The 18,828-nt window shown below is 47.6% G+C and overlaps 1 protein-coding gene across 4 annotated transcripts in view; it reads right to left on the bottom strand.

Moving 5' to 3' along the window:
* The window catches only part of LOC138803983 (dedicator of cytokinesis protein 1-like), a 231,270-nt gene that overhangs the window by 110,899 nt on the left and 101,543 nt on the right, over positions 1–18,828 (bottom strand). For all 4 annotated transcript variants that reach the window (XM_069988292.1, XM_069988291.1, XM_069988289.1 and 1 more), the window contains exon 23: positions 9,778–9,886. In XM_069988292.1, coding sequence (XP_069844393.1) covers positions 9,778–9,886 — 109 coding nt within the window. The remainder of the gene's footprint in view (positions 1–9,777; positions 9,887–18,828) is intronic.

Raw genomic sequence — 18,828 nt, 5'->3', positions numbered from 1 at the left:
CAGATGGCACATATGTTGGAGGGGCACTAGGGCAGAGAAAGGCAAGCAAAGCCAGGGGCAGGGGCGGGAAGAGGAAGCCATGGACGAGATCCCAAGCAGAATCCACCTGGGCAAAGGAAACTTCATTAGAAAGAGGGGTGGATAGGGGAAGCAAGTGGCCAATTCCAAGAGAAAGGTGTTCTGTCTGGTAGGGAGGGGAAGCTGGGGGCAGGGAGCGTGGGGGAGATACCACAAAGGAGACCCGACACAACACACAAAGATGACGTGTCACCACTGCCTGCCAACGAAATCAGCCACTCCAGGATTAAAAGCCTAAAGGCAAAATCCTGGTATTTGATAATAGAAAAATTAATTGAATCAAAAAATCATTTGATGAAGCAAATGAATGCACATGGATTCAGGAGCAGATCCAGAGTGGTCACACAGCAATCGAGTTAGGACTACATACTCACGCAGTAGGTGCTCAGCATTAAGGAAGGAAAAAGGTAAGAAATCTCACATTCTCAGCCCATGTGCCACGGTTGATGGAGACCTATGCCGGGGGCCAACTTGTTAAGGAAAAGTAGGAGGCAGGAAGAATCTCTGTGCTCCAGTCCCGGGTTTGCAATGCCGTGCTCACAAGCACTGTGCACACTGCACACAGTGAGAGACACGCGCTCAGCACACTGCACACAGGTGAGAGGCACGGTGCGCTCAGCACACTGCACACAGGTGAGAGGCACGTGCTCAGCACACTGCACAGAGGTGAGAGGCACGCGCTCAGCACAGTGCACACAGGTGAGAGGTACGCGCTCAGCACACTGCACACAGGTGAGAGGCACGCGCTCAGCACACTACACACAGGTGAGAGGCACGCGCTCAGCACACTACACACAGGTGAGAGGCACGTGCTCAGCACACTACACACAGGTGAGAGGCACGTGCTCAGCACACTGCACACAGGTGAGAGGCACGTGCTCAGCACACTGCACACAGGTGAGAGGCACGCGCTCAGCACACTGCACACAGGTGAGAGGCACGCGCTCAGCACACTGCACACAGGTGAGAGGCACGTGCTCAGCACACTGCACACAGGTGAGAGGCACGCGCTCAGCACAGTGCACACAGGTGAGAGGCACGCACTCAGCACAGTGCACACAGGTGAGAAGCACGTGCTCAGCACAGTGCACACAGGTGAGAGGCACGCGCTCAGCACACTACACACAGGTGAGAGGCACGCGCTCAGCACACTGCACACAGGTGAGAGGCACGCACTCAGCACACTGCACACAGGTGAGAGGCACACACTCAGCACAGTGCACACAGGTGAGAGGCACGTGCTCAGCACACTATACACAGGTGAGAGGCACGGTGCGCTCAGCACACTGCACACAGGTGAGAGGCACGCGCTCAGCACACTGCACACAGGTGAGAGGCACGTGCTCAGCACACTGCACACAGGTGAGAGGCACGCGCTCAGCACACTGCACACAGGTGAGAGGCACGTGCTCAGCACACTGCACACAGGTGAGAGGCACGCGCTCAGCACACTACACACAGGTGAGAGGCACGCGCTCGGCCAGGCAGCTCCACACCGACCTCGCTCATGCCAGGCGCCTGCACTGCCTTCCAGACGGCAGGAAGACTCTCGGGGAGCAGTGGAGGTGGGGGGAGGGGATGGCGGGAGCCAGCTCTCTTCTGGACTGTGCAGTCCTGCAGGACCATGGACCGGTGACCCCGGGAGGCAGCTGGGAGTTCTGTAAGGCCCAGGTCGTGAAGCACTGCCTCCCCTATCTTCCCTCCCACACCTGCTCCCTGCTCACATGAACCACGACTTCACCAGCAATGGTCTCACCATCTGTGCTGGAGACCAACACATCAAAACAGCCTAGAATGTTGGGCAACCGAGGGCCCTGAGCTCTGAGGGCCTCATCAGCTCTGAGCACACACTGCATGCTCTCCGTGCTGGCCAAGGCCAGGCCAGGCCAGATTCCAGGAGGGGCCGGTGGCCAACAATTCCCAGGATGTGTTGAAAGGAAGCAGCCGCCCCAGACTCACAGCTGGATTCTAGACAACCGTGAACACATGGAGGTCTGAGAAGGTTCTGGGCCACAGAATCCTGTAGGGCAGGCTGACCACAGAACCTGGCTTAGTACCACCTCCCCATGGCATTACCTGCCACGGGGCACCTAGGTTCCCTTCTACCGCAGCATGGAATTCTGGCCCTCAATAGCACATGTTCATGTCCTCCCAATCCCAAACCCTGATGTGAGGTGATCTCAGGTAGAAGCGGGCTTTTCTCAGGAGTTATCTAGTTAACACAAGGACCTCAGGGGGGAGCGCAGGCGCTGAGTGCCACAAGACCAAGAAGAGGAAAAAAGACACAGACACGCTGTGGAGACCACATGTAGACGGAGGCCGAGACAGGACGCACAGCCAGCACGCCAGCAAGCCCGCGAGGGCGAGGCCCCGAGGCCCCAGCGCAGGGAGACACGGCACCTCGGCTAAGATTCGGACAGCCACCTTCTGCGTTTGTCATTTTCACAATCTCAGAAGACTACAACAACTTCCAGGTGGGCCAGCCCCATTCCTCCATGACTCTGGGACCCTCCCCTCCACTTTTGTGTCAACAGCAGAACTCTCCAGAAGGTCTGCCCTGTGCTGCTCCCACGCTGTCTGAGGCTCTCATTCTACAAGGCCATCTCCCACACAGGGAACATAGCTTGGACAGCTGCCATTCAAACCATCACATCGTGTGCACACGAAATGCAAGAGAACTGCAGGTGGACCTCCACCACGGCCACAGCCTGTCTCAAGACAACTGCTCCCCAACCTCGGAGAAGGGAGGCAGAGAAAAGATCACTCGCACTGCTCTGTGTAATCCTTTCAGGCTCAACACGCCCCCAATTTTCTTAAGGTGTACCCTCCTTCTTTATCCCCAACAAGGCCAACAGTCCTCAGGCAAGAGAAACAGGATTACAAAAGCAGGTGTGAGACAGGAAACGGCTCCCTGCTACCCAACACTGCGGCTGAGCCGCTGAACCCTGGGAAGTGTAGAATGTTCTGGAAACACAGATGGAGCGCTGACGAGAAACCAAGCCCCAACATCACTTGTCATCTAGTAGGGAGCGAGTCCTGAGACCCTCCGCATGACTTTCACAGGACTCCAGAGCACGGAAGGCTGAATGCCCCGAGCAAACAGATGGAGCAGGGCTGTGCCATGACAGGAGAGCCAGCCACAGAGCGGGAGACATGCGCTGCGGGTGGAAATGAAGCTGGGCCCCACGCGGGGGCTCCAAGATCAAGTGGGTGACACAAGCTAGGATCCAAAAATGAGGTGACATCCACCTACAGAGACGTATTTACACATCTATACACATATACGCATCACCTACATACACATAGATACACACATGTGTATGTACACGCACACATACATGCAATCTTACAAAACACGTTCCTCGAAACTACTGATGGACATAGAAGGACAGAGAGCAAACAGAAGGGGGTGGGAAGAGTGTCTCTATGCGCAGTATGTACAGACTGCTCTCACTATCGTCCTCTAAAGCACACAGCCTGGTAACACTAGCACGCTTACACAGCATTTCATGCTAGAAGAACCTAGGGCAAATTAGGTGTCATAACTGACAGATGATTTAGAGTAAATGGGAGAGTACGCATGGGTCACATGCACACACTATGACGTTTGGATTTGAGGATCTTTCAGGTCCGTATACACTGAGGGACTGGAGACTGATGAAGATGGAGTGGAGATGATGGAGACAATGGAGATGGAGATGATGGAGATGTACACATAAAGGTGACTTCAACGGAGAGCATAACATGCAATTCTATAGGCGGAAGGCCAACAGTAAGGTGATAAACAATTACTCTTTGTTTCAATTGCCCATGAAGAAAACACACAAGGGCAATGGGGAGGGGGACTGAGGCAGGTAGAGGGCTGGAGGCGCGTAGAGCGGGGGCCAGAGAGGAATCTTGCTGAGAGCAGAGCTCCGCGCAGGATCAAGCTGTGGGGTGCAGGCTGTCTTATCAGATCCTTCCCTAGTACATTTCATCTATTTTTCCTGAGGACCATAAAATCCTACACTTGAAAATTCATGAAAAGCAGTGTGGACCCTAGATGCTGGCTTTAAAATAAACAGATGACAAACAGTAAAATCTCCCCATAAGAATCTTAGCATGACATAAGGCAAGTAAGACAGTTCAATTCAAGTCAGAGTATTATTTTCAGGGAAATTTGGATTGGAGGGCAAAACCACCATCAAGTGCATTTATGAGGATTACAGGACGGCTTATTTCTGACACGGCTGGCTTCCAGAGGCCAGATGGAAATGGCATCAAGCCATGATGAGGATGGAGAGGAAGGTGGGCTGCCCCAGGGCGGGCCTTGAAAGCAGGCTCCGCTGAGGCTGAGGGGCCTCAGTTAACCTCCAGCCCAGACAGATGCTCAGCCCGAGTGGCGGGGCGGGGCCAGGCCGGGCAAGGCAGTGAGGAAGACCAGGGATGGCATTTTCACAGCCACTGCCCAGCAGATCTGGAAGAGCCCCGAAGAACCACCAGGGACACCAGTCTAGCCACTCAAGAGACACTGTGCCTGTCAGCAAGACTTTCTTTTTAATTTATTACCTTCAAATAGGTGTACAAAGGGGCTTCAACTCAACCTGTGAATTTACATGTAGAAGGCCTCTTGATTGGTGTCACCCCTCCCTCCTTCTCCACCCAGACCTCTCCAATCCTGCCTGAACACGGAAGTCTCCTGGCTCCATCTTCACAGACACACACGCGTATAAAACTGTATTTATTACCCAACATCCCTCTCTTGGTTCCTCTACCCCCTGTGCCTAGCCCAGGGTTCGAGAGGGTTATGTCGTGGGAATCTAGCCCTGTGTGTATCACAGTGCAGTCAGTCTGATCATGGGTGGACGCATATGGCCTGTACGTGTCTCATGTATGTTTATGTTTCAGATCTAACTTCCACACAGGAGAAAAAAATAGGCATCCCTTTGTCTCTTTTGACCCTGCCTCACTTCACTCAGTATGAGTTCTTCCAGATCTATCCACTTCCCTGCAAATAATGCACTACTCTTCCTAATGAATGCCCAAAATTCCATTTCATGATTGTGTGTGTGTGTGTGTGTGTGTGTGTGTGTGTGTGTGTGTGTGTGTGTGTGTGTGTGTGTGTGTGTGTGCGCGCGCACGTGCGTGCGCACAGGCATGTATCTCCTATTTTCTTGATCCACGTATCCGCTGAAAGGCATCTGAGATATTCCCATGACTAGGCTACGGCAAATGCAGAGGTCTTTACTGTATCTTCACTTGTCAGGTTTTGGGTAAGTGCCCAAGAGTGGTATCAAGCCATGGATTTTTGTTAAGTGAAAAATTCAGTCTAAAGTATATGAAATGAGGCTAGAAAAGTCCAGAATATACGGCATGAATACAGGTACAAAGTTTTCATAAACTATTTTCCAGATTCATATATGCAACAAATACATACACGCACAGATACACACAGAAAAAAGTACATACTCAGACGCACGAGCAACAAGTGTGTATACACATAACACACAGAGGCACCCACAACTCACACCTGCTCATAGCCCACAGCTACACACACAGGCACACACGACGGTACAAATACATGCAGGTAACACGCAAACTCACATACACAGGACATGTGCCTGATGGGTTGGAATCCATTTATTCCTGTGGCCTGTAGTCAAAGTTCCCTTCTATAGAAAATTGTGGAATTCTCAGTCCCAGAGAGAACAAGAACGTGTGCACAAGTTGTGCGTAGAAGGGTCTGTCCAGGGCCACCCCAGGGAGAAGGAACAAATATCCACGGAAGTGGCTTCGGTGACTGTGACAGCAGCGTCCCCATCACGCCAACCTTGCTTCCATGGCAGGCCAGGAAGGGCTGAGCACAGAACCCTGCCTGACACAGCGGAGCCATCACCAGAACCCTTCCTCCAAGAAAGCGTGTGACCACTCCGCGTGCAGGCTCCCTCCCCTGGACGAACAAGATCTCTGGGAAACGTCCCTCCCTGCTTTAGGCACATTCCCAGCAAACAGGCAGGGATGGGAAGCTGCCCAGGGCACGCAAACAACGGCTTTCCAGAGCAAAGCGCCCGCGCAGAGTGTTTGTCCATCAACAAGAACGACAGGTGGGAGCCTTACCGTCCCAAGGGAGCAGCCCAGGTGGAGGGAGGCAGCGGGCAGGAGGATGGGCTTCACCACTGAGGGAACAAAGGCAACAAGGGACATGGAGAGGCCTAGCAAGCTGGAGAGGCCCAGCAAGCATTCAGGAGCACTGACAGGGCGTGCCATTGGCTGAAGCCTGAGGGTGGTGAGCTGCTGGCAACCTCTGTTAAGGTAAATGCCATGGGGGCTTAGAGGATCTGAGTGAAGTTAACAGGGCATTGTAGAGACTGGGCTGATTTCTCCCAACAGAACCATGAACTACACTTTCACTTCTGGATATGTAGGGAAGAGGATAGAAGGCAGGATCTTAAAGAAAGATCTCCCTGCCAGTGTCCGTAGCAGGACAATAGCTGAAACTCAGATACCAACCAAGTGTCCATCAACCAATAAATACACACACACCATGACTAGTGTATATGTTAGGACAGAATATTATTCAGCCTTCAAAAAGGTGACTACAAGGTTGAACAGCTGAGGTACTGTGCAAAGTGAAATTAGCCAGTCATGAGAACACAGATGTTCTGTGACTGCACATCCATGAGCTTCAAATTCACAGCGCCAGAAAAGGAAATAGTGGTTTTCAGGGGTGGGGAGGGGGAATACCACTGTAGCTGAGTAGGTACGCAGTGACAGTCTGGGAGCATGAGGAAGTACTCTGGAGACAGAGGGTGGTGGATATGCTTAGTATCCCTGAACCGTACACTTCTGAGGGGAAGCTGCAGCAGGGAGACGGGTCGGTGAGAAGCACTCAAGTGCACAGTGTCTGTTTCCAGAAACTCCCTGGGCCACAGCAGTAGCCTGGGGACTAGAGGTGACACGGAGTGGCCGCGTTGAGTAGAAGGAGGAAGGGAGACGGTGTGCACACTTGCTGTAGCTTCTCCCGTGATCTGTACATGTCCTCCATCTTCTCACTAAAACTAACTGCCCTGGTGCAAGTCTGCCGAGGAGTCACACGGGAGAGACGCTGGGAACAGCTCCCCTGCGGAGCACCACTGCCTCAACGCCCCCAGCTCTCCACAGAGGCTCAACCCCACAGCCAGGTGGACCCTGTGGCCTGGAGGTGGGCAGAGGGCGTGGCTCTGAGAAGGGAGCTCACACCAGAAAACTGTGGGCTGGTCACCAGGAACAGCGCTGTGAGGGCTGGGCGGTGGGGGGGGGGGGTGCCCGCCCTCCGGGCCCCACAGACAGAGGCAGCCTACGGGGTGTCCTTTCCCCGGGAAATGGCGCAGCACAGAAACAACTTTCCCTACAAAAAAACACTCCAACTGGCTTTCCATTTCAACCCAACGAAACTGGGAAAGCCAACACAGCCCACACACCCGGGACCCAGGACATGAACTCGTATTTCCCACAGGAAAGGCCAGTGACGGGAAGTGACACAATGCTGAGTTGGCAGGGAGGGAGGCAGCCTGTCAATCAAACCCCCAGGCACCTGCACCTGGCTGGCACGTGCAGTCCATCCCCCCGCCCTCCCCGAGCCCACCCAAACCCCCCCACCCCACCCCGCTGCCCAGGGACATCACACATCTCGTTCGTGCCTCACCAAAAAAAAAAAAGTTTGAAACAAAACCAATTTTTAAAAATCTCATCAGCCTCCACTCACTAAATGATTTCATTCCCAAGGATGCAGGCAGACACAAGTCAAGCCCAATCAAATTGAATAATGTAAGTATATATTTAGCAATCTAAAATTACTTCTGGGCACAAAACTTCCTGCAATTTCTATCTATTCTTATGTGATGTGCGTCTGCTTTGTGACGTGTGTGTTTCTAAAATGCCACTGGATTAGTAGTAAAATGTTACACGATGAGGCTAATTTTAACCTTGGAATGACACTGCAGTTTTAGGCAACATCAAGTTGCCAAAGTAACTAACCTAAAACTTCAAAAGACGTATTGTGTGCCTTTCTGCACAGAGCACATGTTTTCAGAGGTGACTCAGACAAAGATCAAGAAAGTATGGTGGACAAAAGGGAAGTTATGACTTTACCCATGTTGAATCAGACTTGGTCCCTTTTAAACCAGGAAATACTTCTAAGTGTACGTACATGCACACACATAAACATGCACACACACACACAAACATGCATACACAAACATGAACATGCATATGCTTGTGTGCACACGCATGTGAGCACATACACACTCTTTTTTGCTGTCTACATTATGTCTTAAGACATTTTTTATTGTAAAGATACTGTACAGAGGGAATACAGTTACATGAGTAATGAGTACATTTCCTAGCATTACTACCCTCTCCTTTGTTTTTCCCCTACTATCCCTTCCCTTCCCACCTCCCCACTCCTCCCCCCCCAGCCCAAAGTTGTAAAGTTCGTTTTCAACATAGTGTCTTGTCCATCTCATTGTTACAATGGGTCAACCTGTATCCTTGTTTCAGCATTTTGTTCTTCTCCTTCCCCTCCCCAAATTAAAAAAGGTATATACAAGATGCAGGGCACTGGACTCAAATACAGTGCCAACAGGGGTTATACCATAGCAGGAAGAACGTACAAAAGAAAGGTTCAGAGCACAGGGCAACACAGCAAAGCAGGAAGTCCCCCAGATGGCTTAAGACAAGAGTCCTAAGAGTGTTTTCTGAAAATATACATTAAGAGAACACTGGAAGAAGGAAGTAAAAGGACGCTGCCACCTCCCTGCAGAGCGAGCGAAAGCCACAGCCAAGCGCTGGGAAGATGCGTGCTCTTGGAAGGAAGTGTCACGGTGCAAGGTGCAAATTGTGCAGCTTTTCCTTTAGTATACCAGCCCACAAAAATCACAGAACTGGACGTCCAAGAGTGAGTGCTGCTCCTCCTCCGGCCTCCGCACCACTGCTTCCTGGCTATCCACTCCCCAGGGAGTGCCCAAGCAGACAAGGGGGCAGGAGGAGAGACCCGGAGCTGATGCGGGGCAAGGACGGTGAGAGCTGGCGCCCTGCTCTTCCACACCGGTGACGAAGTCGCAGCACACGATGCAACACCACAGCGGGACCACCACCTGGGGCCGCCTGGTGCCCGCCTCTCCACCCACCCCACCGCCCAGCGTCCCCCACACCAAGACACCCAGACAAGTTAGGCCGACAACCTGCCTCTCACCAATTGCCCCTCATGACAAAAGTAAGTTCAGAATCTCCCGTTATGAGAGAAGAAGACACAACCAAAAGACATATTTAAGCACACCTCGGGAGGGAGAATGGAATTCCAAGCCAGGAGGAGTCAGTGGCTCGCTCTTCCAGTTCTAGCTTGTATGAGGAACAGGATTCAAAGCCAGCCAGGGCAGAAAGGTCCGTGAGACTCTAATCTCCAACTAACAATCCAAAAGCCAGAGGTACAAGCATGGCTCGAGTGGCTGAAGCCTAGCTTTGAGTGAAACAGCTAAGGAACAACACGGCCCCGCCCTGAGTCCTAGCCCCAGAACCGACACACACAAAAGAAAAGGCAGAATTCACAGCGGCAGGCAGTGCACGGCCACAGCCCGCGCCGGGCTTCCTCCTCCCACTGCAATGCTCACAGAGCGCAGCCCCCAGGCCCAGCCGCACAGGGAGCTGGTCCCAGCCACTGGTCCAAGCACGGAGGGCACCTACCTTCACCCTGACCGTCTGGTCAGACATACTGCTCATCATGTCATTGATGGACCGGAAGAGCTGCAGCAAGGACTCCACGAAGTCAGCCTCCCCTTTGTCCTCATACAGCCTGCAAAGAAACACAGGAGACTGTGGGGTCTGCAGAGCCGGACGCCGTCAAGGGAGGGGAACGGGGTCAGGGGGAGACACAGACAGGAGCCACTGCCCCAGCATCATGGGAGCAACGCAATTCAACCTGCACAACAGGCAGGAGGCACGGGGGCCTGGCCCAAGTGTGACCCCATATGAAGAACCAGGCCCAGCGACAGCACCAACTGCTGCAGTCCCTGAAACACGGCACATTCACGCAGGGAAGGATGGAAGGAGCAGGGCAGAAAGAAGGGGAAATGAAGAAATTCAAGCAGAATGCTGCCCCACAGAAATCATTACCAATAAATCTGTGCATTTTCTGCCAGTATCGTGAAACCGTAATGTGGTATAATCACCAACCATGAGGAATCTTAACTGGCTACATTTAACATGATCTTATAACCATCTGAAAACGAGGTAAATTCAACATGACTTTATTTCAGAGTAACAATGCTCCACCAATGCAGTGGTAGGGCCAATGGTAGCTGAAGAATCTTCATGAGTGACCACATGTTCACTGAATGGATAATAGGAATCTGTACATCTGGCTCTATGTATGCTAATATATGCTGCTAATTGTAAATAACCTTCATTTATAAATTATTTATTCACAGCTACTTCAAGTCCAATTACATTTAAAAATGCTGCAACTCAAATGCTTTATTAATACAGACTAGTTTTCTAGACTTTATGAAAAGTACAGCCTACCTGAAACCTCACCCACAATGAAAGGTCTGACAACTGAGTGATAATTAATTACCCGACAGGAAACCGTACGTTTAAATCAGCTCCACTGTAAAGCCAGGAGTTCTGCATAAATAGGTAAATTCTAGCCTAGTATAACGGTTCTGCAAAAAGAGATTTCTAAATACCAGTTTGCGTAAATGATGTACCCAACAGTTCAAATGGCGCTCGGAGCCTGCACAAGGCTGAGGCACAAGAGGGCATCTGCCCTTCTTCCCGCACACTCATGTGTTTCTGGATCCACATGATACACAAGACCAAAATCCAAAACGGAATTCTCTAGAAGGCAGAGTGGGAGCATCATCAGCCTCTGGAGGAAACGACTTTGAATTCAGGAAACAGCAAGAAGAGGAGTGCCAGATAACACAGCAGACTGTCAGGTGGAGGAGCTGGAGACCCTGAGCACACCAAATGCAGAGCACGGCTCACCAGGGCCACAGGACAATCCTGTCTGAGGACAGTCATACCACGCTCACAGCCCAAAGGAAGGCGGAGAAGTCACCTCTGCAAAGAGGTCCCACAGACCAGAGCTACTATACGGCTTTCTAACCACAGTCCAGCCATCAAATAAAACTCACCAGACCCAGCAAAAGACTACACCATGTGGCCAAGTCAGAGAGACAAAGATCACAATTGAAACAGACCTTCAGGTGACCAAGACACGACAGTCAGCTCAAAGAGCATCAAAATAACTGGAATTACATTTTATAGTTCTATATTTTAGAATAAGAAGATGGAAAGAACAGAAAGGGGGCCATTTTAGCAGGGAAATGTATCTGGTAAAAAAAAAATCGGATGGAAATTCTAGAACTAAAACATGCAATACCTAAATTACAATTAACTTAGACACAAGAGACAGAAATAGTGAAATGCAAAAAAACTCAACAGAAAAACAGGAGAAAAAAGAAGAGAAAAATTCTAAAAAGAACTAGAACTACAAAGGCTCAATGAAGAGACCCAAAGAAGATGAATGGAGGCATCAGAAGAACAAGAGGGAAGACAACCAACGCGGCAGGAACCATGGGAGACCCAGTGACCCTGAATTGCCCAACCCTCACAGAGGATGTCAATCAAGCAATCAAGAATTCTAAGTAGGAAAACATAAAGCATCTACAGCAGAACATAACAAGATTCAAAGAAACGCCAAGAGGAACTGTAAAAAAGCAGCTAGAAGAAAAAACAAAACAAAGTATAATTTACCTTCCACAACATAACAATAAGTCTGAAAGTGGACTTCTTAACAAAAATGACAGGAACCAAAAGAAAATAGAGCAACACCTGCAGGAAGAAAATAACCGCCAATCCAGAATGCTGTATTAAAAGAAAATATCCTTCAAATACAAAGGCGAAATAGATCATTTTCATACAAACAACACCAGTAGCTGACTTCCACTAAAAGAAATTCTTCAGAGAATTCTTTTGACAGAAGGAAAATGATCCCCAAGAGAAACATGGAATTGAAGGAAGGATGGAAAGCAATCATAAATAGAAAATGAATGCTGACTACACAATAGTAATGTCTGATAGCATCTTAAAATATATGTGGAATTAATATGCAGGACAAGAGCAACACAAAAGAAGGGAAAGAAAAAGGAGCTCAAAAGTTCTGTTTATCTAGCTATATGGAACATTCTTAGGTAAGCAGTACCAATGATTAATCTGAGTAACCAGCTAAGCCCATGATGCATGCTTTAATCTGTGATAATTATGACATGTTAAGAGTAAATGGAATGAGAAAAAGAAAGGTTTGGTACTAAAGAAGGGAGGGAAGAGAAGGAAAAGAATAAACTTTAAATGGCTAAATGAGAAAAATGATCATTACAAATCTGTGGGGGACAAAAAACTAGTAATACATAAAAACAATATGGCTTCTGCCAATGCTATCCAAATCAAGCCAGGAGCTTAGGAAGGAAGCTTCTTACCCTGCCTGGACCATTGAAAGGCTCTGTCAGAAACTTGAGTAGGGCCGGGTGCCGGTGGCTCACGCCCATTCCTAGCTACTCAGGAGGCTGAGATCTGAGGATCGAGGTTCAAAGCCAGCCCAGGTAGGGAAGTCAGTGAGACTCTTATCTCCAATAAACCACCAGAAAACCAGAAGTGGCACTGTGGCTCAAGCGGTAGCGCACTCGCCTTGAGCTGAAGCGTGCAAGAACAGCGCCCAAGCCCAGAGATCAAGCCCCACAACCGACAAAAAGAAAGACAGCAAACAGAAAGAAAGAAAGAAAGAAAGAAAGAAAGAAAGAAAGAAAGAAAGAAAGAAAGAAAGAAAGAAAGAAAGAAAGAAAGAAAGACAGCAAACAGAAAGAAAGAAAGAAAGAAAGAAAGAAAGAAAGAAAGAAAGAAAGAAAGAAAGAAAGAAAGAAAGAAAGAAACTCGAAAAGGTACTGAAGAAACCACAAGCCAGAAAGTACTCTGAGGCCTGGTGAGGCGTTACATACCTGGGTCCCAGCTACTCAGAAGTAGAGGCAGTGGGACTGCAGATTGGGAACAACGTGAACAAAGTCAAAGACATTCTGTCTGACAAACAAGCTAAAATCACAAAGGTGTAGGGGCATAGCAAGCAGAAAGTCCTGATTTCCATCCTCAGTAATGCCAAAAAATGGGGCTGGGAGCCAGACACCAGTGGCTCAAGCCTAGGTCATCAGGAAGCTGAGATGTGAGGACTGTGGTTGAAAGTCAGCCCAGGAAGGAAAGACTGAGACTCTTGGTTCCAATTAACCAGCAAAAAGCAGGAAATTTACCCATGGCTCAAGTGGTAGAGCGACAGCCTTGAGGGATAAAGCTAAGGGACAGTGCTTAGGTCCCAGTATTGGTGTGGGGGAGAGAGACACGTATCAGCACGTCTTCATCTGTCTGCTCAGCTGCAGATGCCTGACACTCCTCTTACTAACCACTGAGACCCAGCACCGACATGTGACATCGCTGATGGCATCCTGCTATTTGTGTCCTTAAAAACTCCCTCTTGGGGCTGGGAAAGCGGCTCATTGGTAGAGTGCTTGCCTCACATGCTTGAGGAGGCCCTGGGTTCGATTCCTCAGCTCGACATAAACAGAAGAAATAAAAAGCCGGAAGCGGCACTGTGGTTCAAGTGATAGAGCGCTAGCCCTGAGCTGAAGCACTGAGAGACAGCACCCAGGCCCAGAGTTCAAGCTCCATGACCAAGAAAAAACAAACAAACAAACAAACAAACAAAAAACCCTCCCTCTTGCTTCAACCTTAGTTTTTGCTAAGGCACGTGTTCCCACTGCAGTGTTATTTTCAAAAAGTATTATTACTCTCTGGAGAATCTCTGAATTGTTTTTCCATTTAAGTTGACACCAACTATGAGAGAGTCCTGGAACAAGACCACTTTGAGAGCAAACAGGACCCAGAATGGCAGCCTCATTGAGCCTTGAGCCCTCTGTTCTCTCAGTCACAAGAAGCCACCTCTCAGTCTCCAGGCTGGGTCTGGAATGTACTGGAAGGCGGGCTTCGTTAAGCAGGAAGGCAGAGTCATTGAAGCCAGTATTCTGGGTGTATACCCCACTACAGCTCTCTTTTGGCAGATGCTGTCTGCATTCTCAGGGCTGAGTCTGGATAGTTTTGGCTTTCTGGGAACCCTAGCAGGGTCAATCTGCAGAGCTGACGTCAAGCCCGTGGAGGTAAGCAGCCCTGGAGGTACAGGGACACTCTGGTGAGCGCCCGCCCCTCTCTGCGGGTTTGCTACAGATTTTTCGGTGCTTTGTCACACAACCAAGCTCATGGTACTATCTTGAGGGTTGTGGTTTCATTTCTGTTTCCCTTTCCTGGTAATTCTGAGAGCTTTACAATGTTTTCCTTTGATCTACATGTCGAATTTAAAACTTAGTATGAATACCATACAGCTAACTCTTATAATTGCAGGATTAATATGTAAATGGACTTTCTGCTCTATTTTCGTTTTCTTTCTTCCTAATCTGCTGACCTTTTAACTTGTAGTAAGGTAATTTTGTCATCTACAAGGTATTTGAAAGTTTGTTATTTCACAAAAGCATGACTTTTAAATAAATGAGGCAAGCCAGGGGGCAGCGGCCATGCCTGCGATCCTAGTTACTGAGGAGGCTGAGACCTGAAGCCTCAGGCTCAATGCCAGCACAGTCAGAAAAGTCTGTGAGACGTCATCTCCAAAATAACCAGTAATACTGTCTTTTCCTTTTTTAAGCTTTATGGCTTTTGTCTGTTAAAATTTTACATTAGTAACTCCTAATAAAATAATGTAGCCCAGAGATCATACCCATTTCCTGCAGAACAGGTAAAATGAGACTTAACAACCATAGGTACTTTATTTGAGAGCCATTCCTGCTAAGCCTCTGTTACACAAATGCAAGTAAGAGGGTTTTGACACGAACTCCTAGTCACTAATCACTTCAGCCCCTGACACGTGAGACCAGAGAAGCAACCAAGACGTTCTTCTCAGTAGCAAAACAATCCAATACTAACAAGTAGCCCATTGATCATGTTATCAGAGAAATGTGAAAGACTTAACAAGTATAAATCTGTAGGCCTATAATAACTGCTTTAAAAGCTACAAAACATAGGTAATGAGCCTTTGACATAGTTATAATTCTACCATGAACCTGTCTGTCAAGGATGAAAATTAAATAGTTTCTCTGTTGCCAACCAGTATGTTCAGACACAATAATTAATTAGCATTTCACAGTGGTCCTTTGAGTCATCTTTCCGAAATGTAAGATGACCGCTGATGAAGTATCTAGAGGTTTAAGTCTTCGTTTTTATCAAATTAACCAAGAAAGGTCATCTGTCTGACCTACTTTTAAGTGAAAAAAGGAACTGAAAACTCAAAAGACCTATGGACAGATGATTAAGACCTCTTCATTCCTTGTTCTACTTTCAATAAATATTCATTATCAACAAATAATAGGATCTTTGTCTATTAACTACATCCTATTTTGTGACCTATAGAATGACAGCAAAAAGATAGATCAGCATAACTTATTAATAATAAACAACTAATTACTTGCAATGCTAACACTAGATGACAGGCAAAAATTACAAAGCCTGAGAAGGACAGCAGAGGAGCCAAGTGATAACCAGGCTTAGTCATTTGGTTCAGAAGAAGGTCTGATATGGGATGCGTCTATCTGTTTTCCGGCTTTCTGGCTAATGCAGTCCACCCACACAGAAAGCACAAACAAAAACCAGCAGAGAAGTGCCTCTGGCTGCCAGGATCTTTCATGGCTCCCTGTGAACTAAATGTCTTTGGGCCAGAGCTTTTAAACTGCTGTTCTCATTTCAAGACAAAATGAGCTTTCTAAACAAAACAAAAAAGTATGGAATCGCATAGCAAGAAAGATGGTAAGATAAGTAGAATAAGGTTCTGCATCTTCATCTTCCAAGTTTCACTCTTTGGTTCTTGGGGAGAATAAATACTGTCAATTACCCTGGAATTTAACAAAACGAGTGCATTATACGAACCCACAGAAGACCATTTGGAAAAGAAGAAGGAAAATAATAGATCTCCAAAGTTGGTTCCAACTGCAAAAAGAAAAACACACTTGTCAATTCCAGCGGTGAACACAATTGTTTTTCTCCCAAGGTAATAAATGTGTTGCAGGTAAGAAAATGAGAGCCTGGTTTGTTTCCTTCCCTTTCTGGCCTCTGCAAACCACCCTCCCCCTCCCCCCGACCAGACCTGCACCAGACCCGCTTAGGGCTGCCTGTGATTCAGTATTCTAGACAGCCTGCATGGACCATCAGACTGCTGCTGCTTTAGAGGCTGACTCAGAACAGGAAGAAAATTGGGCTTACAATCAGGTGAATGTTTCAATAGGACACGAGAGAAAGGAAGGGAAGTAAAAAGGCTTCAAACCTACTGCCAATGCTTTTAGGATCATGAGCTTTTTCTGCCTCCTCTATAATCTGTCAGATACTAAAACATTTTCTTAACACCATTAATTCGGAGACTTAAATTAAGGAGCGTTTATCATACCCACAAAATGTGGCTACAACTATGTTCTTCATCTCAAAAGAGATGTTTGTTTGTCCCTTCCCTCGGGAATCCTAGTAGACAGCCAAAATCTACATTAAAGATACATTTAGAGGGAAAAAGAAAATACCATAAAACTATTGCAGTCTGGCTTATAAACAGGACACATAAGTTCATTAGGAATGTACGGAAGAAAGAAGGGTCAAAGGAGAGAGGGAAAAGAAGAAAAGAGGAAAGGAAGAACAGTAGAAGAGAGAGGGAGGAGGGAGCCAGAGGGGAGAAAAAGGGAGAGAAGAGAGGAGAAAAGGAAGAAAATGGAGGAAAGAATGAGGGAGGGCTGTGAATATCAATTCACTATGATCTCCAGGTCAGCTAATAAGGTTAAGGATGGGGATCCAGGGCCATAGGAGCAACTGGACACCTCATACCTTATAGAGATTGGTGATATTCTGTGTCCTAGACAGTTTCAGCTATTTTGACAAGTTATCCCAGCTAAGAAACTCAGGTTCTATTATGTCCAAAAGGGGAGAGAAGCAGGCTGTAGGATCAATGGTGATCTGTGACCAGTACAGAAAAGAAGGCCTGCCTGATCACTGAAACACAGAGTACTTCCTGAGTCACAAGGTCTTACTGAACACATACAGAGTAGTTCCTGCAAGGGTGACCCTCCACCGAGTATTTAGCCTCGTTTCTATGTAATTCCTAGGGAATAAAAATTTTTTTGACTTGGGGCTACAATTTTAAATTAAAAAAATTTAAATCAGAGAGACACAGGTGACAACGGTTGCAGACACTAACATCAAACTAAAGGGACACAAAAGTTTTGCCCATCTGACTTGAGGATTAATAATCTGAAATAAAATAAGGAAATTCCAAATTATTAAGCAACAGACAGACATTTTCTGGGTTATAGACATGATGAGGAAAAGTTGGAATGTCACCCAATTATCTTACTGGAACACTAAAACTGCTTTCCATGGGAGAGCTTGTTTAGCCCCCAGCCTCTCCTCTGCCATCTTTCCATTTTCTCTCCCAGAAACTGTGACAGACTCTTCTTCAACTCCCTTCCACGAGGGGGACACAGAGGGTGAATAATTTTGGAATACATTGCAGCTACACATGAAGACAACATAATGAGTCTCAGTGAAAGCTGGTGATCAACAGGGGATTAAAGGACCAAGGAAAGAGAAAGCAACAGGGAGAGTTATTCAGAGCAAAACACAATATATGCATGTCATAAATACCATGGTGAAAGCCTGTGGTCAATTTTAATACACACTAAAAAAAAAAAAAAGAATGACAGGAAAGTAAAACAAGCTCTGTTATAAGGAAGCCTATGAATGAAGGAGCTTGTTTGCATGTATGAACAGGGCAATGAAAACTATTGAAATAGTTTTAAGAAAGGCAGGGCGGTGAGGGCAAGTGACTGCAGAGGACAATGATTTCCATACCTTTCTGTGGACATGTCACAATACCGCCCCTCCACTCTTGTATAACGAATGCAAGTAAGTAAAAAAGCAACTACAATCCTTCCTGCCTCCCTTGCAGCTAGAGTAGTCACATGACATCATTCTGCCAAGGTAAAGAAAGCATAGAATACTTGAAGGAATAGCAGAGATCATTGCCAGGGAGAAGAGCAGACAGGGCAGTGTCCCCCTTTGCCCTTTCCTCTCTTCTGCTTCAAGTACGAATGTAAGACACAACAGCCACTTTGGGAACATGAGACAATGGAAGACAATAATCTTCTCTTTCTTGTAGGCCCTTCTAGATGTACCTGGAAAATACACTTACAAGGAAATAGGGAGGTTCTGATCCGAGCCATGCAGGTTCAGTGCCCAGCTTCCACTGAGAAGGTCTTGAGTACCACACTGTTTTTTTGTTGTTTGAATTTTTTGCCAGTCCTGAGGCTTGAACTCAGGGCCTGAGCACTGTCCCTGAACTTTTGTGCTCAAGGCTAGCATGCTACCACTTGAGCCACAGCTCCACTTCTGTCTTTTTGGTGTTTAATTAGAGACAAGAGTTTCAAGGACTTTTTTGCCCTGGCTGACATCAAACTACAATCCTCAGATCTCAGCCTCCTGAGTAACTAGGACGCCAGGTGTGGGCAACAGGTATCAGGATGAGTAATGCACTGTTTAAAGGTGAACATGAGATCTGTGATGTAGAGGAACTCTCGGGGGAACTCACCATAGCAAGGCCATCAATTGAGAATT

This window comes from Dipodomys merriami, unplaced genomic scaffold (assembly GCF_024711535.1).
Source record: "Dipodomys merriami isolate MVZ:Mamm:240054 unplaced genomic scaffold, mDipMer1.0.p SCAF_35, whole genome shotgun sequence".
Classification (NCBI taxonomy): domain Eukaryota; kingdom Metazoa; phylum Chordata; class Mammalia; order Rodentia; family Heteromyidae; genus Dipodomys; species Dipodomys merriami.
This window is presented reverse-complemented; position numbering and strand designations above follow the sequence as displayed.